At 43.3% G+C, this 26,813-nt stretch overlaps 1 protein-coding gene across 2 annotated transcripts in view; it reads left to right on the top strand.

The window, feature by feature from the left end:
- The window catches only part of CELSR3 (cadherin EGF LAG seven-pass G-type receptor 3), a 1,979,827-nt gene that overhangs the window by 1,889,836 nt on the left and 63,178 nt on the right, over nt 1–26,813 (top strand). For both annotated transcript variants that reach the window (XM_044078523.1, XM_044078522.1), the window contains one exon: nt 5,869–6,988. In XM_044078523.1, coding sequence (XP_043934458.1) covers nt 5,869–6,988 — 1,120 coding nt within the window. The remainder of the gene's footprint in view (nt 1–5,868; nt 6,989–26,813) is intronic.

The following is a 26,813-nucleotide window of genomic DNA, read 5'->3' as shown; positions in this document are numbered from 1 at the left end:
GCAGTAACTCCATTCTGTATGCTCTTAAATGCTCCTACAGAAGTAATGACAAACAATTCAAATACTGCTGTATCGACTCCAGTTTGTCCAGGTTCACTTACTAGTGCTAGGCTTGCCTTAAATGATCAGGGCATGCGTGCAGTAACTAATGATATGAACAAAACTGTAACACCAAAAGAAACAGCAAGCATTAATGATGTCAATATACCTGCAGTTAAACCCAAAGAACTGAATATAGGTTCAGGCAGCAAGGACTATGGTAATAATGGAAAAAAATGCACTACTTTTGCAGAAGCTGTACTTAATACAACACAGAAGAATTTTTTATTACACAACCCTCTGCGTATCAGAGGGAGATCCAGGAATCGTGTATTCAATGGGAAAACATTGTGACGACCACACAGTGTCGACGAGCAAGAGGACCAAGCAGGTTTAATTTTTAATATTTCATCATATGTTTTAACTGATACACAAAAGACTTTGCTCGATAGAGGCCTGAGCTTTATACCAGCTCAAAAGGCTGACCTGGTTAATGTCTTGAAAGAACTGAGGTTGTTTGGTAGGACTTTAACTCTTAAAACAATGTCTCAAGGTAATACACAAAAACAATGTGTTTAAAAAAACAAGTGTATATATCCCCCCCAGTAATCCTACTATTGATGTATTTATAGATGTATGTGAGAAACAGATTAGAGAAAGACTTTCTATGAATCATAACAATGGTTTTAATAACTTGTCTGTTGCTGAAAAACAAGCACTTGTTAATTTGAAAGCATTAACATGCATAGAGATACGTTCAGCAGATAAAGGGGGAGGGATAGTGATTCTTGACAGGGACACTTATGTACAAGGTATGATGGACTTACTTAATAATGTCCGGACCTACCAGGTCATTTCATGTGCTGTGGTTAAAGCAGTTACTGACAAAGTACAGTTTTTAGTCTTTGACCTTCTTATTACAGGTATGGTTACACAATCACATTTTGAGCATTTTGCTGTTGAATTTCCAATGGTTCCCACCATTTATGGGTTAACAAAAATTCATAAACAACTTGCTAATCCCCCTATGCACCCAATTGTGTCCAGCAGGGGATGGGCTACAGAGCCTCTCTCAGTTTTTGCAGAGAATACCTTACGTCCTATCTTGAGTGGATGCACAACTGTGTTAAAGGACACTAAGGATTTCCTTGTAGAGTTAGGTGTACACCTTGGAGTACTTGCAGATCCATGCTGGCTGGTTTCATTAGACATAGAATCGCTTTTTACAACAATCCCGAATGACTGGGGTATTGAAAGTGTTAGAGACCTTTTACATACAAAGAAGATGCAACCTAATAAGATTAGTTTAGTGTGCGCCTGCTTGAGATTATCCTAGAAAACAACATTTTTATGTTCAGAGATGAATATTATATACAGAAGGTTGGCATGGCTATGGGTACTGCCTGTGCCAACAGCTATGCCAACCTCTCTCTTGTTCAATGGGAGGTTAATCATGTGATTAACAACAATGAATTTGCTATGTCCATTGTCTGGTATAAACGTTTTGTGGACGATATCTTCCTTTTGTGGCATGATACAGAGGAGCACCTTAAGGAATTTATTGTATACATCAACAATGTGACTACATTCCTTAAATTTACTCATAAATATTCTGGCAGGGAGATAGAGTTTTTAGATGTCAAGCTTAGTAGAGATGCATTTCATTTAGTATCTACTACTTTGTATAAGAAGCCCATCAAGAAGAATACTGTACTTCATAACAGCAGTATGCACCCTAAACATACTAGAGCAAATGTCCTGAAACGGCAAATGTATCGTGTTATGCATTTGCATAATGATGATATTGCTTTACAATCAGCACTGTTTGTGCTAAAACAAGAGTTTATGTCAAGAGGGTAGAGGGAGCACGATATAGACACACAACTGGAACTAGCATGGAGAGAGAGAGAAGTGGTAGGTGTAAACCAAATTATAATACGCAAGTTAGAGTATGTAGTAGGGATAACATCTATACAGGCCCTAATAATACTACTGAGATGGATGCACTTAGAATGCCACTCACATATGCTAGTAATATTAATATAGTGTGCGATATTAAGAATAACTGGGACATTCTTTCTAATGTTAAAGAATTAAATGGAGTTATAGGACATGAACCTAAATTCACCTTTAGGAACAACAGGTCCTTGAAAAGACAGCTCTTTTACAAGATTGACAATGTACAACAATATAATCAATCTGACAGGTTAGGTACATTCTGTTGTAGGAGGTGTACAGCTTGTCAATATATACATGTGGGAGGCCGCTTTTTACATCCACACAAGGGGTTCACCTTTGAGTCTAATTTTTATGCTGATTGTCAAACGAAGAATGTGGTTTACTTTAGTTATTGCACAATCTGCTATGCTTTTTACATAGGAAAGACCAATCGTCCTTTGAAAGACAGAATACTGGAGCATATAAGGGATGTTAGGAATGCTAAGGAAAGCAGTGCACTTGCAATGCACGTCAAAGAAGAAGGTTACACACTTGATTTTAAGTTTTTTGTACTTAAAATAGTCCCTGTTAATAAAAGAGGAGATAATTTGAATAGTTGTACAGAAAGTGTTGAGCAGGAATGGATACTCAAATTCCAGGCGGATGTACCACCTGGACTTAATAATAAAGTATCCTTAAAACCTTTTTTAAGAGCGACATCACTGAAACATTAATATTTGTATGTAATATGTATACATAATACATACCTTTTAGTAATGTTTACTGTGCTTAGTCTCTCTATATATATTTTTATACTTTTTATATGTACTGCATTTTTTAAACACACAGATTATATACTTATGTATTTTAAGAATGTATTTATATGTATATATATATATATATATATATATATATATATATATATATATATAATTTTAGTGCATGGTTTTATGAAGGTATTATTAGAGTTTTAAATAGTTAGGGTGTTTGTATAGTTGTTGACTATTTTATTTTATAACATTAGCACCTTGGTGTGCTAGCACTTTAATTTGTACTCCACATGCTTTTATGTCTTATTTTTATTGGTTGCTATGTGATCTATGAGTCTATTTAAAATGTTTTGTTAAGCCTGTTTAATGTTAGTCTGATGAAGCAGGAGTTGTCCTCGAAAGCGCTTACTTTCTCTGTGTTCTATTATATTAAACGTACTTTTGCTAACGTACCTGCTGTGTGCCACCAACATTTTTTTCTCTGGATATTTACAATTTTACATCATTGGCTGCAATATCCAGGTGAAGATTTTTTTCTTGTGAAGTCTTATATGTATTTTGCATGAAAGAATGACAGATTAAAGTATAACAGCTACATTCACATATAACCAATATTTAGGGGGATTCATGCGAATCAGCGTACACATATCAATTGAAAAAAAATGGTTGCAACAACTTTCAGCAAACCTTGAAGGTAATTTTTTTTTTGTAGGGAGGCAAGCCCCATTCCCTCCCCATGTAGAGGAATACCCCTATATCCCCTAAACATAAATATGCCTACTGCTGCTATAGGTAGTGCACTGTTATGTAGTGTACTAGAGAAATATAGGTACTGCACTGTTATGTAGTGTACTAGGGAACCATAGATACTGTACTGTTATGTAATGTACTAGAGAACCATTGGTAGTGCACTGTTATGTAGTGTACTAGGGAACAGATACTGTACTGTTATGTAGTGTACTAGAGAGCCATAGGTAATGCACTGTTATGTAGTGTACTAGGGAACCATAGATACTGTACTGCTATGTAGTGTACTAGAGAACCATAGGCAGTGCACTATGTAGTGTACTAGAGAACTATAGGTAGTGCACTGTTATCTAGTGTACTAGGGAACCTTAGATATTGTACTGTTATGTAGTGTACTAGGGAACCATAGATACTGTACTGCTATGTAGTGTACTAGAGAACCATAGGCAGTGCACTATGTAGTGTACTAGAGAACCATAGGTAGTGCACTGTTATCTAGTGTACTAGGGAACCTTAGATATTGTACTGTTATGTAGTGTACTAGGGAACCATAGATACTGTACTGCTATGTAGTGTACTAGAGAATCATAGGCAGTGCACTATGTAGTGTACTAGAGAACCATAGGTAGTGCACTGTTATGTAGTGTACTAGGGAACAGATACTGTATTGTTATGTAGTGTACTAGAGAGCCATAGGTAGTGCACTGTTATGTAGTGTACTAGGGAACCATAGATACTGTACTGCTATGTAGTGTACTAGAGAACCATAGGCAGTGCACTATGTAGTGTACTAGAGAACCATAGGTAGTGCACTGTTATGTAGTGTACTAGGGAACAGATACTGTACTGTTATGTAGTGTACTAGAGAGCCATAGGTAGTGCACTGTTATGTGGTGTACTAGGGAACCATAGATACTGTACTGCTATCTAGTGTACTAGAGAACCATAGGTAGTGCACTGTTATGTAGTGTACTAGGGAACCATGGGTAGTACACTGTTATACATGAAATCTGCCTAAAAATAAATTACATCAGGATAAAGAAATTAATATTATAAATTAACCATTCAGTTGTGTAGTGTGGAAGCCTTTGTTGTTACTGTGTTTTTTGTGACTGCTCTTGAATAAAGCACCTATTGATTGGACGGAGGCACTTGGGAATTTTCAACAGAAGAGCCTCATTTTTTTGTTTGTGATATACTTACAAAAAATATATCTAGAGGGATCCACCCTGTAGCAAGTGAATTGTTGGCAGATGTGACAAAGAACATGTTATTTTTATTTGTTATCCTTTGGTGACCAAGTTAGTGGCCTATTATCAAGGGAGACATGAGGTGATATTTATAATACTATAGGATATTTGGCCTGGGCATCAGGGAGCTTTCCCCACTCTTTTTCAAAGGCGCTGTGGGATCTTTTACATCCATTTGAACTACCACTAACTCAAGCAGATGGGACGTTAGTTTAAAATCTCATTCAAAGGACAACACTCTCAGGAATGCAAACCCCTCCCCCGTACTACAGTGTTAAACTGTTAATATAAATAGTTCACTCATTGCCATTCCCAAAGTCTAAAAGAATGCAACTATTCATGAAGATATTTATTTATTTTCTTAATTTGATTTGATTACCTAGGCATCAATGTATATTTTCAGGAATGTCCAGAAATTTTAGTCAACTGACACATTTTGAATGGTTCACTTGTAGCTTATTGTCTTAATTATCATATCATAACGACATTGTAACTTTTCACTGAAGAAAGAAAAAACAGAATCTAATGTAGTACTTGCAGGGTGAGGAGGCTGTATGAGATGATGCTTGTTCTTTATTTTGCAACTACGCTGGATGCAGTTGATATCAGTGCTTCTTTTCCGTGGTGATCCTGGAGACCTGCCCTTGTTTATCAACTTGCTGACTATCAAAACATATGCAAGATTGAGGAAATCAAACTCAGAACTCCAGGAAAAGTTTCACTCACAGCACACAGACCTAGCTATCTGATACTGCCAGAAACAAAATTAATGAAATTCTAAAAATTTGATTCAGTGTTTTTTGATTTGCTCCATACCTCAGATTTCCACTCTTGATTAGGCTAAACATAAATAAATCTGTCTACTTTTATGTTTCAGATCAGCAACTGAAAAACAACCTAAAAGCTTGAGCTTGAGTGTTAATTTGGTATTGCTACCCTAATAACATGGCTATAAAAATATTAAAGTGTACGGTTATAACGCAGCCATTCTCAGCCTTTACTCTGATTGGCTAGTTTTAGTGTTTTTGCAATAGCATGTTTTTTTCTGATAATGTGAGAACTATAGTTTATTTCATAAATCCAGATCTGGAGCATAAATAACTGTATTCTTATTTCTGCTGTAGGAATTTTGAAGAACAGACTACAGTATCCACCTGCTATACAAGGGTTTGCTTCCATGGGGAAAATGACAAATGAGTTATCCTGGTATAAAACATCCACCTTAGGCCACAGAGCTGTCCCTGCAGCTTCTTATGGCAGAATCTATTCTGGGGCAGGAAGCCTGTCTCAGCCAGCCAGTCGTTATTCATCTCGAGAACAGCTTGATGTGCTGACAAGAAGACAGTTATCTAGAGAACAGCTCAGCAGGAATGCTTCAAGAGAACTATTAGATGTGCAGCACAGTCGGCATGGATCTAGAGAGCAGCTGGATACAATACCAAGTAGGCATGGATCTAGAGAACATCTCGGTACAATACCTAGCAGGCATGGTTCTAGAGAGCATCTAGAAACCATACCAAGCAGGCATGGCTCTAGAGAACATCTAGAAGCATTATTAAGTAGACATGGATCAAGAGAAAATCTGGAGTTAACAAGTAGCAGGCATGGCTCCAGAGATCAACTGAATACTTTACCTAGAAGACAGGAATCTAGAGATTTTCAAGACAATTTAACTAGTAGATATGGATCAAGAGAGCAGCTTGATCCAGGACCTATGAGGCAGTTGTCCAAGGAATGGTTAAATACATTGCCTACAAGGCAAGTATCTAGAGATCAGACAGAAATTTTGCCAAATAGACAAATTTCTAGAGAACATTTAAATACTCTTTCTAAGAGACAGTTGTCTAGGGAGTACCTGTGTCCTTCACAACAAACATCATGGGAGCAGCTGGATGCATTGTCTAGAAAACACAACTCCAGGGAGCATCTAGATCAAGTGCCTAGTAGGCATCCATCCAGAGAAAATCTAGAGCCTCTTTCCAGAAGACAGCCTAGCAGAGAGAACCTAGAAAGCCTCACCAATCAACAGCCGTCCACTGAGCAGTTGGATATCCTATCTTCTATACTTGCTTCTTTCAGTTCTTCTGTCCTCTCTCCAGCACAATCTTCTAGCACTCCCTCTGCCCCACAGACTACAGTCACACCCTCAACAGTCCAGAATTCTTCAACACCATCTGTGCCATGTCCATCAACACCTCACTCTGCTACGTCACACAGTATCTCAGAACTCTCTCCAGACTCAGAGTAAGTAAACTATATCAGCTGATGCTAACATTTATTTATTCCTAGCAAAAGGTGCCCACGCAAAGCCAGGAGATTTCTAAATATATAGCATGTTCCAGTAGTAGTGAAAATGAGACTGGAATTTTTAATCTGATATGGAGAGTAGTGTTGTGTCACATGATTAAATGGTTGCTTTTAAAACAATAGTTCAAGACTATTTTTTTCCAGCTATGTTGATAAATTCTTATTTAGAGATTATTTCCTGTTAACATGGAAGCAATAGTCAAACACAGTCTTACAAATAGTGAGTGTAATATGTCTATGCATGTAATGTATGCCATTCATGAATGTGTATTTGTCAGGAAAGTAATCAGTATACATGTAGGTTGTATATGCAGTGTTATACAGAGTTATCTAGTACCAGCGATTGAGAACACAGAACCTATTGTGTTTAATTAGCAATAAACCACATCTAGATGTGAGTAACACTGCGTTTACTGACAAGTGGCATGGACTGAACTATGGTTTGAATCCCAAGAAGTTAAACGTCACACAAATGGATACATCTAGAATTACTTTAATATTTATACAGTATGTTTTTAAAAAAATACCTATTTTAAAATCTTTAAATAATTGCATTGTTTTGTTGTGTATTATTGAAGGTGGGTTTTTTGTTCACTGCAGATATGCAGCAGACCCACTGGAACCATACAAGTGTGTCAGCATCTGGTCATGTACACACATCCAGCAGGAAACATTTAGTTGTTGCTGAAGATGAATTTGTGCTTCTGTGTGTCTGCCGTTGTTGTTTGTTTTTAGATCTACATGTTTAAAAGTTTTTATGACTGTGTTGTGTGTGACAGAGTAGTGCACTGGCAAGCATTGCTTCCTAATGTTGCTTGCTACTTAGGTTCAGTTTCACCTGTGGCATTCTGTGGGAAGTTTGCATGCCCTTCCCTTAGCCATATGGATTTTTGGCAGTTTCCTTCCACAACCCAAAGACACACTGTTAGCTGAGCTGGCAGCAGTTCAAATGCCTATCATTGTTGTATTCTGTAACTCTATCTCGCTAAACATCATGGTCTGCATCCAGAGTACATGTGTGTCTAGCACACAGTAGTGGATGAGGCATTCTTATGCACCAGTCAAGAAAACAGGATGGCCATTCTTTATTGGAATCCACTACCCTGATTCATGTTCACAGATATGAGTAGTGGATGCCAGTGCACAAGATTTTAATACGCATCTGTGTACTATCCCTCAGATTCTGCAAGCCTTGCACAGCGTGCAGGATTAGTGCAGGAGCTCCAGCAGGCAAAATGTCTGCCGTGCGATCCAGGAATAACCTGTAGGGTTGTGCACGAGCGCTCCTGCACTAGCCCTCCACGAACTCAGCCCCTGAATGCAAATTACCCCATTGGCAGGAGAAATCCATGCAAATTAGGTGAATTTGCGATCCAGGAAGCTGGAAACCGGCCTGCAAGACTAGTGTAATTTGCAGAAATGTACTCCATCAGAAACGGAGTACATTACTGCAAATTTCAAAATGGAGCCATGACAGCTCCAAATAAATGGTGGATATCATTTAGAAAGCATGCAAATGGTCAAGTATAAGGCCAATGGCATGGAAAACAGTTGAAAAAAAAATCAACTTTTATTATTTTTTTAGCCAATCTCAGCTATTTAAGCATAGGGCAGTGGCACACAAACGGGATCGGGGGAAAATAAGAAAATAAACCTAAAATAAGCATTCTAACTAAAATCACTATTCTGCCATTATAGTCAATGGCAGGCAGAAGACAACATGGCCAGTGAATAGTGGTTGCTAAGGGGGGAGGCTCAGTGTGAGACATGTAACTATGCATTAGCAGGCAATCCTATGCAAATGAGGTGAATAATAGTGAATCCCAGATTTCCCCTGCATGCTAGTCAGCTCCCAACAGAGTAAGAGCAGGAATAGCTTGGTGCAAGCCTAGGAGTTAGGTGACATCATAGGGGGATGTGTTAGGCACACTGTAAGTCGATTGGAGCCCTGTGGCTCAGGTTTGCTCCTAGCTTACCACAGCTAGGCAAGGGGATATGTCTGAGGCTGCCTAGCACTATTTACATTGCCTAAGCGGGTGTGCGCACTGCACACCGGGTTTTAAAGAAAAAAAAAAGTAAACCAGGAAATAGCAGCTCTGTGCATATTTGAGCACTGTCTTTGCGCGGTGTACCCTTGGGCTTAAACAGGTAGGCAATGGGAAGGGAAAACAGCAGTAGGAAGGTAATCTAGGAGAACTAGCATAGCTGGCATGTTTATATCACGTTATCAAAAGATGAAAATAGCGAACACTATTTCATCGGCCCCAAAACATCTAAACATGAAATTATCGAACATTCAGAACAGCGAATTTTTTCCCATGGAAAAAATTCACTGCACCGAAACACATACGCACAACACAAGCACATCAAACAAACAGCAACCACACTCATACACTTAAATTCCTACATCTAACGTTACACTAAACTAAACATACACTACTATCTACCCACTTACCTTAACCCAAACTCTAACCCTAAGGTCCGTCACTATCACACATTCACCTAACCCGTGCCCTAACCCTAACTCACTTAAACCACCTCTAACCCTAAAGTCTGTCACTATCACACACACGCCTAACCCACGCCCTAACCCTAACTCACTTAACCTGCCCCTAAACCTAACGTACAAACAATCTCACACTTACCTGAACCAAACCCATAACTTTCCACCACAGTGCTAAGAATAGCGAAGCCACAGAAACGGCCAACCGAATTCTTTCCTGAGGAAAGAATTTGCTGTTCTGCAACTTCGCTATTCTTAACATTCACTGAATAGTGTTCAATATCAGAACATTCGAAGTTTTAATACTTTGATGTTCTGATATAGACCCTAGCTGGCAGGTGAAATGTATCAGAATCAGCCAATTCCATGGGCAGCAGACCAGCCCAGCCCAGAACACAACTATAAACTATGCAAACACCTTCCCCTCTGGTTTTTCCCATAATCTACACCACCGGTGTATACAAGCGGGGAATTTTTAACAAACAAAACAAGAAAATGATAGGGGCTGCAGCAGGCATCATACAACAACATGAGGAAGAGGCTGAGGATGGTGAGGATGTGAATGCTGTCGACCAACCCACAGTGAGGAGATGGAGAAGAGTGTACAGACCCAGGGTAACCTACCAGGGGCTATATGAGCTGGAGATAGTGGAGCGCTATACTGTGGACAGGGACCTCCTACAGCAAATTGTTGAGCTGTGCTGGTCACACCTGACACACCGAACTGACAGAGGGGAATCCATCCCACTGGATACCAAGGTATGTGTAGGCCTAGGAATACTAGCTACAGGTACCTCCCAAAGTTCAACTGGGGATATCATGTTGATCTCACAGGTATCAGCATCGAGAGTATTCCACCAGTTCCTGGATGCCATTCCGGTGAGCACGTATATTTCCTCAACACCCGTGAGGTATTGGCTAACAATATGCATCTCTTCCACCAAATAGCAGAATAACCTGAGGTAGTGGGTGCTATAGACTGCACGCACACATGCATCAAAGCACCTCCCGGTGATCAGGGTAGGGTCTACTTCAACCGCAAGGACCTCCACTCCATCAACTGCCAGGTCATGTGCGATGCCCAGGGCATTATAATGAATGTGTGTGCTGGCTGCCCTGGAAGCTATCATGATTCCCACATCTGGCATCTGACACAGCTGTACCAGAGATTTACCAATGGGGACATCCCTTACGGTCACCTAGTGGGGGATGCTGGTTACACACTGGAGCTGTGGCTGATGACACCCATCAGAAATGCACACGCACCCAAACAAGAACGCCAAGACCAGACTTATAATAGAGCATGTGTTTGGGATGTTTAAGTCATGGTACCAGTGCCTGGACACATCCGGTGGAGCCTTGCAGTACTCACCAGCTACATGTACTCAAATTGCTACACAGTATGATCCTGTGGAAACAGCTGTAGCAGGAACAGCACGAGGCAGGGCCACACAGCCCCCACCAATGCCAAGGCCTGCACAGGCATTGAGTGACTGAAAGGAGGAACAACCTGAGCCTGCCCCAGTAGGTAGATGGAGGCATGCCAGGTATGCCCTGGCCTTGGCAAAGAGGCAACGAATAGCACATACATTGACACAGTAGGGACCCAGGGAATGACACCTCTCTCAGACTCGCACATACAGTAAAAGGAATGCCAAACATGACACTACCTGTGCTCAACCATGTATAGGGAGTGTACTATGTGCATCCAACATAGGCAGCCCTCCAGCACCATCCTCAATACTGGCACACCCACAAGGTAAGTCAATCAACATACCAATTGCTGAATGGAGTAGAATATGTCATTACCTGTATCTATGTTATGGATATGAGCATGCAAGGGAATCAGGTGGCTGAATGGTATGCCAGCAGATAGCAGACACCCATAATGCCACCATGACATCTGTAACAAATACCGGAGTCACCATAGTAGCCAGTACTACACAGGGTGACAAAACCCACTGTAAGAAATGTGCTGGGTGACATGTGTGTCTGTATGACTCACACTTTCAGTCAGGGAGGTTCACATACCCAACAACAGTCTCAGCCAGCAGGACAGGTGTAGACAAACACAAACAGAGGCTGTGCTATGGCCTCTGAATGATGCCTATGGGTAACCTCCCCTCCTGGCCTACATAGACAGACTACAGCAGGTCAGGCAGTGGGATGTTAGTTCTGAAGGGTAAGAAGTCAGACACTAATATGTAGGTCAACCAAAGCTAAGACCTGTAGTACATGGATATGCCTCTAGTCAGACTGATAGGTTAGAATACAGAATGAAATGGAGTACGTGACATATCAGTACAGTCATAGCAAATGTGTACAAGTGCCAGGTGTGCCCCCATCCTATGTAGACATATAGAAGCAGTAAGATGTGCCCCCCAATCATGTGTAGAAATGTAGAAACAGTCAGGTGTGACCCCCCCCAGTCCTGTGTAGAAATGTAGTACCAGTCAAGTGCGCCCCCCAATCCTGTGTAAAAATGTAGTAACAGTCAGGTGTGCTCCCCCAATTCTGTGTAGAAATGTAAAAACAGTCAGGTGTGTCCCCCACAACCCTATGTAGAAATGTAGTAACAGTCAGATGTGCCCCTCCACTCCCATGTAGACATGTAGAAACAGTCAAGTGTGCCCATACCCCCAATCCAGCATAGAAATGTAGTAACAGTCAGATGTGCCCCCCAAGCCTGTGTGGAAATGTAGAAACAGTCAGGTGTGTCCCCCCACAATCCTATGTAGAAATGTAGTAACAGTCAGGTGTGCCCCCCACTCCTATGTAGACATGTAGAAACTCTCAGGTGTGCCCCTTCCCCCAATTCAGTGTAGAAATGTAGTAACAGTCAGGTGTGGTCCCCCAATCCTGTGTAGAAATGTAGTAACATGTGTGAATAAGTATAACACGAGTGGAGCACAAATGCTCAGAGGTGGCCAAGGTAGCAGGATAGTCTGTAGCATTTGCACAATATGCAGGTCTGTGTGTGTTAGGATGGTGTGTGTTTCATACTGTGTGAGAGTGGTCAGTATATATGCATGTTGAGGTAAGACCTGGTGGCCATTGGCAACTACTGCTGATGACAGGGACAAGCCCTCACAACTCCAGTGCCAAAGGCAATCCCCATCAATATAATACATGCTAGCAGTAAGCCATTGTAAATGTATGGTGGTAATATGTGTCACCATCTGATAGACTGACATGGCATGGCTATTGGGCTAGATATACAAGCAGTACACAGGGGAAAGTACTCCAGACATACAGTATATATTATGTCACTGTGAAATGGAGACACCCTCAGAATTTTACATACAGGTATGCATCACAGTAATTGGTCTTGTAGTAGGGGATACCAGTGATGTCTGCCCAAACAAATGCAGATCACAAAGGAGGTAGGACTGATGTATTGGGAAGCAGCTGATGTACCTGCACATGCCAGCATAACTGCAATGCCCCATGCATATCTTTGTGTCAGATGCAAGTAGTGTCCATAGCACACATGCACCCAGCTCATGCAAACACCACCCACAGGTACCTGTCTGGTCATATCCCTGCTGTGGGGAATGGGTACAGTATGACCCCACCTGTATATGGCAATAGTGGAAGAATGCAGCATGCAGTGCAGGTGTCCCATGCAGGTGTGTCCCTAGCTGTAGGTATCAGCCTGCCAGCATCCACACCACCTGAGCAAGACTGATAGAAGGTATTGGCATGAGCACTTATCACACCTACCCTGTCACCCCAGGGGAATATACTGTATGGTGATCTGAGACTGTAGGACCGACAGAATGCAATGGCCTGCCACATCTGGCCTGCAGCAACACCTGATGCCCCACAAGCCTCTGCCAAAGGCCTGTGTCTCACATGTACCGCCAATGCATGTTATGTCATGGACACCCAAATAACATAACACACTCCATATAAGCCATATGCAAGGCCATGTGGACAAACCTACATTAACATGTCCACCATGTCCCAGTGCATGAACTGTGGACCAACACTAACACACACCTGTGATGGGGTGATACCCTTAGGGAAAGTATCAGAGAATGTATGCATAATGTATGGAAGAGGTTAGAATAACAGAGGGGGGGAGCATGGGCAGCATGGAATGTGCAGGGTCCGACACTAAGCTGTGTGCACACACTATCCCTGGCTGTAAACACATAACTAGGTGGCTACACTTGCCCGTACACCACAATTGGGTTAATGTCCTGACCCATGGCCCCTGCCTCTGGGTAACCTGTGCGAATCTGTACAGATGTGAGGCATTGCCACAGCAAGATAAGCCCATATTGTCATGCCGATGGGTGTACAAGTATGGGATCCTCTGCCAGCACTGTACCAAGGTGCTGAACCGGATACACAGACCAGCAGCAAGTGTCTGCAGCTCCCCTTCCAGAATGGCATAACTTACTATGAATACGTAAGTGTCTGCCCACAATACCGGACATAGCTGCAGTCACCCTTGTCCCCCAAGACATCACTGTGAGCAAGAATGTCCACCTGACAGTACATGAGGACAGAAAACATCACTATGTATAACAGTACACATGTCTGGATATCTCTGCTAACAGCAGTACCATGCAGCTGAAGCAGCACAGACACAATCACCTACAGTACACACTGTCTCCTGAACAGTTTGTCCCCATATTGCCAAATGATTGACAGATAACCTGCAGAAACAGTTTGCTACCTGTAGGTGTACAACACAAAGGTCTTCACTGGAGTACAGCCTACCTTGAATCGATCCACACATTCAATACAGAAGGGCATACTGGGCATACTCACACACTTAGAGAAATGAAGGCAATATCAGACAACAGCATATTGAAAGGTCATACTGGACATGCTCACACACTTAAACAAATGAAGCATGTTTCTGCAAACAACAGTGGACCAGACATATCTGGCAGTTGAAGATGTTAGTGCAGACACTCCTCAGTATGCACCACTCATGCTTTGCACACACAATGGATAGGAATACAAGCATATATCCAAGCACAACACACTATAATAAGACAAAAGTAGATGTACATAGATGTGTGGAAGAGAGTGACTGTGGCAAGAAGCCATCCATTATGAGGCCTGTCCTACCCAGCACAAAGCCAAATGGCTACAATCACATGAGGTTCAGATTTCACTCACTGTAGACATTAGCCACCAGTTCACTCACTGTAGACATTAGCCACCAGTATCTGTCACCATTATGGACTATGTGGTGCAGGTGCTAGCTGTGCAACATGATTGTACATGGAAATAGTCATCTAGCAGCTGTATACACGAACCTATGGAATATAACCCTGCGTGTGCCCGCATGTGGTGTCCCAACCTCTAGATGAATGGGTTATGGCCCATGCACACACACTGCCCTCCCCATAGCCCTACTATGACAAGCCTGCTGAGATAGCCCAGTAATCTCCATTGTGCGTCCTATAACTGCGTACTGCTGTAGTGTGATAAACTAGTTAGGTAGGAGTTCTAATCCCAGACATGGTAACAGTGTGTGTGTATGTGTGTGTGTGTGTGTGTGTGTGTGTGTGTGTGTGTGTGTGTGTGTGTGTGTGTGTGTGTGTGTACAGAGCAATGCTTTTTAGGCTAGTCGCACTCACTACAAATCAAATGCCCTACTTTGGCAAGGCTGTTGATGTCATTCACTGTGGAATACGCCTTTCAGAAAACTGGAGCCCAGTAATCTCTGTGGTGCATCCTATAACTGTATACTGCTGTAGTGTGACAATAGGTAGGAGTTCTAATCCTAGACATGGCAACTGTGTGCATGTGTGTCTCTGTCTTTGTAGAGAGCAATGCTTTTTAGGCTAGTCACACTCACTACAGATCAAATGCACTACTTTGGCAAGGCTGCTGATGTCATTCACTGTGAAATACACCTTTTGGAAAGCTGTAGCCTAGTAATCTCCATGGCACATCCTATAACTGCATATTGCTGTAGTGTAATAAACTAGTTAGATAGGAGTTCTAATCCCAGACATGGCAACTGTGTGTGTGTGTGTGTGTGTGTGTGTGTGTGTGTGTGTGTGTGTGTGTGTGTAGAGAGCAATGCTTTTTAGGCTAGTCACACTCAGTACAATTCAAATGCCCTACTTTGGCAAGGCTGCTGATGTCAGTTACTGTGAAAAACACCTTTTGGACAGCCCATGGCACGTCCTATAACTGTGTACTGTTGTAGTGTGATAAACTAGTTAGGTAGGAGTTCTAATCCCAGACATGGCAACTGCGTACGTGCATATGTGTGTCTTAGTCTGTGTAGGGAGCAATGCTTTTAAGGCTAGTCACACTCACTACAATTCAACTGTCATACTTTAGCAAGGCTGCTTATGTCATTCACTGTGAAATACACCTTTGGGGAAGGAGTACTCCAGTAATCCCCGTGGTGCATCCTATAACAGCTTCATGCTGTAGTGTGATGTAATACTCTGGTAGGGGTTCTATTCCCACACATGGCAGTTGTGGATGTTCGGTGTGTGTTTCTATGTCTGTGTAGGGAGCAATGCATTTTAGGCTTGTCACACTCACTACAATTCAAATGCCCTACTTTGGCAATCCTGCTGATGTCATTCAATGTGAAATACACCTTTGGGGAAGGAGTACTACAGTAATCTCTGTGGTGCATCCTATTACTGTGTAGTACTGTAGTGTAATATACTAGTTAGGTAGCAGTTCTAATCCCAGACATGACAGATGTGTGTGTGTGTGTCTGTGTGTGTGTGTGTGTGTGTGTGTGTGTGTGTGTGTGTGTGTGTGTGTATGTGTGTGTTTGTCATTCGTATCCTGTGTGGAGGTGGTTGTGAGCGTGTAACAACTGAACTCAATGTGGAGTGGGTTTTGCAAAATTCTTATGTGATGGCCCTAGTATATATCACAGTGTCCACCATACAGTGATAACAGATGTGAAATAGCTGAGAGGCTGGGGTGTAAATCCATACCCCTACATGTGACATCAAGGCCAGCTGAATAATGTTAGCAACCCTTGTACTACCCAGAGAACACTCTCAACCCATGTCTCACACACACACACACACACACACACACACACACACACACACACACACACACACATACACACACACCTGCCTAGGCAACAGCCGCTATGTTGGTAGTACCCTGCATATTGCCCACTGATAGTAACCATGGTGTTATTGCAGTGGGCTACAGAGGGCATGGCACCCTGTCCATCAGTCCAATAGGCACGTAAATGCCGACAGTGCACCTCCCCTGTGTTCCCCTCTGGACACCTGCAGCACCTGTGGTGCCATCAGATGTGACCCACAAAGGACATACCATTCCTGAAAACATGCTCTGTATGGACAGATGCCACTAACACCAGGATATACCAGTATCATGCTATCAATGTAGGTGTAGGGTCAACCTGCTGTCCATTAACTGTTCCCACCGCATGAGGCCAGGACTGGCACATCTGATGATAACAATCTGTGTACACAACATGGGCCAGAGACCCCAGGTACAGTTCCACATGTCACTGTGCATGCATGTGGGAGGTGTGCACATCCCAGGCACTGTCCATGTCATGGACTTGCATGCATGTGGGAGGTGTGCACATCCCAGACACTGTCCATGTCATGGACTAAGGAACTCATACATGGCAAGCAATGCATAACATTGGCCACATGCAATAGTGACCCAGGTGACTGGATGGTGAATACAATACCCACCTGTGTGGGCAAATCCAGACACTACACCCCTGAGCCACAATGCAGACCATTGTCATGTGGCCTGATCCCAAGGTATACCCATCACCTAGCCTTGTATAGCTGTCTGGCACAGTCGACCACTACACACCCGTGAAGCAATGCACCCATGCATGTCAGTACTGGCACCCTGTGTCTGTGTGTGTGTGTTGTATGATGTGTATGACCACATTCACACTCACTACAACCCTGATTGGCATACTGAAGCATGCTGTCTGATGTCAGACACCTCCACATACCCTTTGCCCATATAAACTCTGTATGACCCCTGTGGTGCATGTGATACCTGCACAGTACTGTGTTGTGGCAATCGCACTAGTGATGAGTTGTATTCCTGGCCCTACCATGTGTGTCACTGTGTGTGCGTCCCGGTGAGAGTGTGGCTGTGTTGATGCTGACACCTGTTCATGCGGACAGGCACGTGTACTACACCTACCGTATAGCTACCATATCCATGTTGCAGATGTCACTCAACATCACATATACGTTTTGAGAGCTCCTCAATATATAACCTATGCGGCGCATCCAATAACTGCATAGACATGTGATAGCACTACATAGTCATCGGGGGTTTGATACCCTGTACTGGTAGGTGTGTGACACAAACATGCTTAAGTTTTACTCTCCCACTCCTCCATGACTTTTCTTTGTCTCTGTCTGCCTCTCTCACTCCCTCTCTGGTGGATAAGGAGACTTACACCTGCTTTGCTTAGGCAGCAGCATGTGTATTTTATGTGATGCTCATGATCAGCTGATGGCCTCTGCACGAATTGCAGCCCTCCTCTAGCTGATTGCATGTGGAACAGCTGTGGTAACATTCCCATAGCCAATTGTATGGAAACGCACTCCACTATCTAGGAACATCATGTTGGTGTTGGGCCTTTTCATTCACTGTGAGCAGGAACTCGATCTGTTGTTTGGCAAACAGCATCTCAGATGGATTGGGGAATTACCTCTAACAACATACACTGTGGAAACAGGCCAACACACAGGAGGGGGATGTGCCTGACCTGACTACAGACTGTAAGTGCTGCTATACTGCATTTAGAGTAATGTTGGTTTAACAGGGTGTGTGTGGATATGGCTGTCCTACATGTTTTAATACCTGCCATGTCAGTGCTATGTTTATGAGGAAACCCCCATCTCTAGGGTCATCTGCAGACTGGGCAGTGTGTAGTGCCTTTTGTTTCATGTGTTACCCACAGAGCACCTATCTGTGAACTGCAGAAGTTAGTGTGAGGATTGCAGTCTGTAGATGGTGACAGCCGTGAGAGTTACTGACTTCATATCCCTCATAGGACATATGTTGCAACAAACCCTGTTACAGCAGTAAATGTATGAGGTTATCACAGCAACATGTCAATATTAGCCCTGTGTATGTGCCTCCAGCCACAACTCTGGCAACCTTTGTACATATGTTATGCAGTAACAGGTGCATACGTGCTGTACACCATAATAAGTGACATCATATCTAACAAGCCAGTGAGATATCAGACTGCTACACATGTTATGTATAGTAGGGGTTATATTTGATGACATAACCTGGACATTCCGTGGTTGTGTGTACAGTACTGAGGTCTGTGTACTTATGGTGATTGTCAACAGTGTGTGTATTGTTAATATGTACCTTGGCCTGTGTACAGACTGTGGTAGATGTCATTGTTCTTGGTCCTGGTCTATCTGATGTTACATGCTGCTCCACTGTATGTTACCCTATTGGTTTAAATGTTTCTAGGGCCAAACACACACATGTCCCATACCACAGACAGGTATCGACCACACTGTGTAGCGGGCCAGTATATGTAAGGTTAGTGTGTGAGTGGCACATATGAGGGTGGTGTTGAACAGATAGTCCATATACTGTAATATTACGCTAGTTTACCATATGTAGCTTTGCCTGTGTTCACATCGGTTATGGTTATGCACTTACCAACTGGTGTCTGTTACTCTGTGCTGTGACATGCTTGTAGAGCCTGCTATATATGCAGGTACATGTGTATTCCCCCATAGAAAATGTTGGCCAGTGTTGAACCAGTATGCCTGTAGCCTGCACAGTCCTTTGTTACATGCCTAGCAGCTTAGTGTACTTGCCCAGTTAGATGTCATGTCCAGATATTTGCCAGATGTACTTCTGCCAGGCCACAATAACACTCATGTATGTCAGACAAAGCAGTGGGATGCAGTACAGATGTATGTCAGTAACTAGTGGGTATTATGTGGCCATGGCACCTCTGTACCAGCGGTTATTATGTGTCAGGAGAGACAGGGGTGTGTGAATGCATAACCTATGGGGACAAATGTATACCAGTAGTTATGTGTAATACCCATCTACATGGCTGTTAACATCCACATTGTCAGGCTTGGTTGACATGTCTTGCACTAAGGGCTTCTGTGTATACCTCTGGACTGTCCAGAGTGTGTCAGACTGTCCACATATATTGGCCAATATCCCTGCTGTAGTCCACAAGAGCATTACTGTGCTAGCAGTGGTACTGTACTATGATGTCCTTAGGATGTCTGTCAGTAGCCAATGGTGCACATGTTAAAAGAAGATGTGACCTCCCACACACACCATGTCTGTGAAGACAATCCCTATTAAGTAGCAATAGTCTACAAATACACCTGCAATACATACCTGACATCCCCTTGCACTATGAAGTTGGGACTATAGGGGCTGAGGTAGGGCTTCACTCCATGTTCAGGACATATGGTGAGCATATATTTATATATAATTATCCAGATATCTATATAGATATATAAACATATACATATCAACATACATAGATGGATATGTATATGTACATAGATATGCATATAAACACTCAGATATATACATATACCAAGCAATATATGTCTACACATATACTGATAGAGATACATATCCACATATATGTATGGATATCTACATATATATTGACAGTAGTAGGTATATCAGAATACATATGTATGCACATATAGTTATAGATAACTAGGCATATCTGTACGCATAGGATGTGCATTCATATATAGCTGTATAGACATATATCTATATATACATATACGTATATCTATATATACATATATCTATATATACATATATGTGTGTGTATATATATATATATATATATATATATATATATATATATATATATATATGTGTACATACGAAGAGATGTACACATGGCCATATATATGTTGCACTATACAGATGTATATACAGACGTATGTATGAGTATATATATGTGTATGTACATGTAGACATATGTAGACCTATTATATGTATATAACCATATTCCTGTCATGTGTAAACCTCACGGTTGTGTATACCCTCCCAGATGTATCTCACCGTATGTATCTGCTATGTGTACATTATGATGCATCAACATATGTAATACAACACTCATATTAATAGCAAGGACTACACAATTTAGGAACTAGAGGCAATTGTTCAGTACTACTCAATATGTGTATTGACAGCTACATTGGTAAAACAACAGCTGTCTTCACAGTGGTCATGGCGTAGTGGTTAATTGTTGTGACTTTAGTGTACAGGGTCCTGGGTACAAGTGCTGTTCATTTTATTGCTGGGCAGAACAAGGGCTGTCAGATACAGAGTGGTTAAGGCAGTTTTGAGCAGCTTTAAGCACATTTGTGTGGGTTTGTGCCAAGCTAAGCGGTGCTGAGCTATGGGTAAACGTACGGGCACTTACACAGTGTAGGCTTCACTTACCAGTGCACAAATCAGCTCAGCTGTTATATTGCAGCAATGTTGATTCTTGCTAAGCATGGCTTAGTCCTGGTAACCAGGTCACATCACCCAGTCTGATAATCTGTAATAAGTGTATGTAATATCATGTACAATACATATGCCTATGTGCTGTCATTACAGTAGCAATGGGTGTGAGTGTCATATGTAGGACACAGATGTATATGAGGCCTGTACAACACTGTTATCCATGTGAATGTGTTACATAGAGGTGTAGTAGCCCAGGGTACGTGCTGTCACACTGGCATGTAGTGTATCATGGCAGTACTACTGTTGACAGTGCTTACCCAGGCAAGAGCAGAATGCTAAATGTAGTACTGACAACAGGCACACCTGCGGGCATAGCTGGACACTGAGGCCTCCCTGTTGTATCCCAGGTATGTGAGCTTTGTCACAATATATACCCCTTACTGGATAATGATCCGTCATGTAGAATGTAACTGTAGACTACCGTCTGTACAGCACATGTTAGTGAGGACTTCCGACATGTAGTTATGGCATACATATTGTTGTCAGACATCTATCTGTCAACACACTCATGCCACTGCATAGCTACTTGCCAAGCTGATGACTGTCAGTCCCTGTACAGATGTTCAGATGGCAGGTATCCAGCTGGGATCTGTACAGGCAACCTAAGTTTGATTGACACTGACATGTCTGCCCAGCTGTGTAAGAACTGGAATATATAGAAGATGTCACCCTGTACACAACACATGCCACGGATACATCCACTACACTAGCATAGTCAACAGAATATGCTTGGGTATAGGTCTCCGTCACAGACACTAACCATGTGTTGTAATGCATGTTGCATACATGTCAACATGATCACCTCAGTGGCCATGTGCAGGGGGCACCTGGAGGATTAGCTGATGCATGTCATTCTCACCCTGAGGGTCACCACAGTAGTGTCTGTCAATAGATTGCCTGCTGCCACCTGGTAGGTGGCAGGATACCACTGTACACACAACCCCTACACAACCTATCTCCCCTTGGGCAATACCTATTTATACAGCTATGACCACCTGCAGCAATGCACCCCTGTACTGATATATGTGTATGTGTGCATGACTGAGTATAGCAGTGTCTGTGTGTTAGCATACCTGTACTTGAGAATTCCATGAGGGCCTTCACAACCAATGCAACACCCATTGCTGTAGTCAGTTGTGGCTGCTGCTGCATGAGACATTAAATGTACCCTGTTAAGCTCCCTCCCATACCGGCTACATGAGCCTTGCAGTACCAGCACAACAATGTTTTATAAATGGGTTGATAGGCATGGGGTACCCATTGTGTTCTGCCATGTGTGTGTAGTTGTGCATGTCCGTATATCTGTAGGGTACAGCATTCCAAGGTCACATAATCCTATTACAATACCCATTGCCACACAGTAGTACAGATAGTGTTGTTGCTGCCCATAGGTGAGGCATGACAATGCAACATCCTACTATACGTGTGGCATGTGCATTAGATGCATATCCCTGTAGTACCACTGTTGGGGTATACTATGGGTTGTATCGCAGTTGCGGCCAGTGTGTGATGGTGGGTATGGCAGAGTGTCAACATGGGTTTCAGGGAGTACAATATTCACAGGGGTACACTGTCATTACACCAAGCTACACCCAGTATATGTCCCATGTACCACGCTATGGTTACCACTGTCACCATCAACCATACAGTTAATTGATACCACAATCAAAGCCAGTTATGCATGTGTTGTGTGCAGCCTACCTGTAACACATTGGACACACGGTCAAGTTAGTTAGCAGCGATAGGCCCTGGTATCTCGGATGTGTGTCTGGCTGTTATGTGTCCGTTAATATGTATATGACGGTATGTCACACTACGTATTGTCCATATACTCCCATTGCATCCCCCATTAGCATACTGTATATGTCTGGGGATGTTCTGCATATAACATGTGACCTGGGACACACCTCACCCTAAACACTGTGTGGTGTATGCAATGTAAGCCACACATTTCAGTATCACTACATAGCTAGGTAGGGGTCTAGTCCCAGTGTTGCCAAGTAACAGGTTGTGTGTATGTGGATGGAGCTACATCAGGTTGCAGGGTATACACACCTCAGTGGGTCACCTGTCCATGTGGCACAGGCAGTAACCATTTTAGTAACCTGTGACATGTGTTCAACTGTACCCCAGATATGTCACAGCCATGGTGTCACCACAGTGCCATACCCTTTTGTGGAATATGACTGCAAACCATCCTCATGCTGACACATGTACACCTACAACACAAATGGATAACATTATAGGGACTGCAATCAACCAGTGTTACTAACAGCTATAATGCATCATTGCTAGACAGCTACACTACCTGCCATATATGCATTACACTTTACTTCTTACATGTTACACTGCAGTATTTTGGTACACTGTAGTACAGTCACCATGTGCATCAGGACCATATTAGCCTGTCCCTGCATTGATGGTATGGATGGCAGGGATGTGGCACAGGTATCATCATATGCACAGGGCATCCTTGTGCTGACACATGTAGACCTACAATACAAATGGATAACATTATAGAGACCACAACTAAACAGTGTTACTAACAGCTATAAGGCATCATTGCTGGACGGCTGCACTATCTGCCATATATGCATTACACTTTACTCCCTACAACATATTACATTGCAGTACTGTGGTACACCATAGTACAGTCACTGTGTGCATCAGCACCATATTAGCCTGTCCCTGCATTGATGTTATGGATGACAGGGATGTGGCACAGGTATCATCATATGCACAGGGTGTGATGTTGGTTTGCCAGAGGCCGAGGGTGGGCCATACATTTGACACCATGTGTGTGGGTGAGGGGTGTACTGTGGTGAGCTGAGCGTGGTGCTGTGGTGTGTAGGTATGGGATTGCCCTAGGTGTGTTTGCATAGTGTGTGGGTATGCATGCACACAGTTCTGCCATGTGGCTGCCCTACACTGGTGTTTATGGACAATTGCAGAACATACCTGGCAGGGTGTGCAGTTCACTGCCTCCGGCCGTGAACATGTGGACTGTGGCTGCAAGGGGTTCCATGCATACGTCCAGGTACAGGCCTCAAAGCTCTACTCTCACCTGATGATGACATATGTCTGCTGGTAACAGGTCCCTCCTAGGACTGTCCAAGGACCACATGCTCGTGGCCTGCTGTGGTGTGGTGTGGACAGTGCCCACCCCCACAGTGCTGGGGCTGGTACTGCCATTATGGGAGCCCCTTGGTGTCCTAGAATGTCCACGTTGACTACCAGCTGTTGGCGTTGCTGGCCTACGTCCACGCGGCCATCACTGCACTCCCACCACATGTTTAAGCACGGACAGTCCAGGGTCAATGAGGGCCATCATCTCCCCAGATCGTCTATCCATGAACTCAGTTAATCCATGGATGGCACCAGCCAGTTCACAGGCGTTGTCATTTGCCGATGTGAGAGCAGCCCTCTGCAGCCTCAGGCCCTGTCTGGTGTAACATTCTATATGTGCCTGCACCGCCATGACAGCCTAAAACATGCACCTTCTGGTACCAGCTATGTCGCCTCTGCCAGGGGCATGATGTCCAGCGGCCATACCACGAGCACCCTGAGACATGTGCCTGTGTGGTGCCCTGACGGACATCCAGCTATGCTTGCTGTGACCAGACAGAGTGGGCATGATTACCACACTATCCTGGGCACTGCCACTGAATACCAGCTGTCCCTTTGCTATGGCCACTGGTGATGGGGTCTTCATAGGCACTGAAACTGTGTGCAGGGTTGGGGTGGCTTAAAAGAGTTTGTCAAATGTTGGTGCAGTGTTGGCCCCTGACAGCCTCACCTGTGGCTCAACAGTACTATCACCATCTTCGTTGTTTGTATGGACACCAACATCAGATTGCATGCAGGAGGGACCCTGACCCACCTCGCCACCTGTGGGGGAAAACAATAAATGTACTTTAAAACCTGTACAGCATTACCTAACAGTACACACACACACACACACACACACACACACACACACACACACACACACACACACACACACACACATATATCTGTAATACCTACCTGTCCATGGCTTTACAGATGGTCCCACGTATATGTCCATGTGGTACCCCATCCTGCATCACACTTGTTAACATACACACATTGATACCACTCATTAACATATCAGTCTTCTAAATGCCTACACAATCGGTCACACCACAAGAGCTGTTACTACATTACCTGCCTGACCTATGTGTAGTGGTTTTACATGGCCTCATTGCTGTAATTCAGTATGCAGCCTGTGTATGTCCGGACATCATGAGCATGGCCCCTATATGTGTGGGCTACTATGTTCTATCCATAATATCACGGACTGGTGTGGCATGTGTATGTAATGCTCAGTACATGCCAGATATGCTGCTCATTCAGCCTATCATGTTTGTAATGTTTGGAGACACTCCATGGTGTTGACTAGTACTTCCCCAATGCATCTGTAGTGCTGCATACATGGGTTGTAGGTGACCTCCCTGCTGAATGTGCTCTATGAACACCCCACAATCTCACATGTGCATACATGGCCACCCACACAAACACACACATCCACACACGCATCCTACATGTATCAACCTCCCTCCACTTCACCAGAGTGACCCTACAGACAAACCAAATAACCACTAGGACGCGTGCACGCACACACAAACACATATGCTTGAGGTTGCACAATGATAGTACACACAGTCCTCCTATTACCCATCTGTCAACATGCAGAACATATGGTACACAACAGCATGCAGTTCAGCTATAGTCAATCCATGCTAGCAACAGTATACATGTGTGTGATGCATGTGCTGTATCACTAGGTGATGCCACTTCCCCTGGATACCACTGCACTCATGTACGCTGTATTGCTGTGCACCTGTTCTACACCCTGCCATGTACTGTGCACCACACCTCACAGGTGTACAGCCCATTGCAGAATGTGTAGTACTGTGTCAGTTATGTCAGCTTTAATGGTCACAGCCCCTATGTTTTTCAGCAACACATACCTGGGATGATATGTGGACAGATGTCATTTGTGAATGCCTGATGCCTGATTTACAGCTCTCAACATCAGCGGACCATGTATGACCAATCCAATACTCTTACACTAACAACCATCAGAACATACCTTTTCTATGGAGGGTGTACACATCCTTCCTAATATGACTCACCCATCCATGATCTGCATTAGGATCACATCACTGCATATCTTAAAAGTACATGTGCCCGATATGTGACATATGTCCTGTACTTTCACATGGAGTGTCTATGGAATGTGTTAGGTGTGTGGATGCTGACCGTGATGTGTACACTCTGTGTGAGCATATCTGTGCTATGATGGTTTGACGCACCTCTTGTGTGTACTACAGCAGTCACTACTCCTGGCAGGGGTATACCAGTGTGGGCCATCTGCAATTGCCAGTGTATGTTCAGTCTGCCCTACACATGTCCCCCTACTCTGCATGATTGTAAGGTCTACTCATGTGCACATCCCATGGTGTTGTAAACACTGCCATCACTATTGCTGTGGGGGTAGGTTTACATCTGCCACAGGTCCTGAACCTGACTGTTATTGCCATTCTTAGCATCCTTAGGATCCCTGCTGCAGTGCACTGGTGTGTCATGCTGACACCCCCCCTTCTTCAGCCGTTTTGCAGATGCATGAAAAATAAGCCCTACACATGTGTCATTGCAGTGCCCCATATACTGAGTACCACATATTACAGCCTAGTCCAAGCTGATAATGTGGACTACTGTAATGCCTTATGCCATAGTGTA

This window comes from Protopterus annectens, chromosome 7.part1 (genome assembly GCF_019279795.1).
Source record: "Protopterus annectens isolate FY-2018-M chromosome 7.part1, PAN1.0, whole genome shotgun sequence".
In the NCBI taxonomy this organism is placed as follows: Eukaryota; Metazoa; Chordata; order Ceratodontiformes; family Protopteridae; genus Protopterus; species Protopterus annectens.
This window is presented reverse-complemented; position numbering and strand designations above follow the sequence as displayed.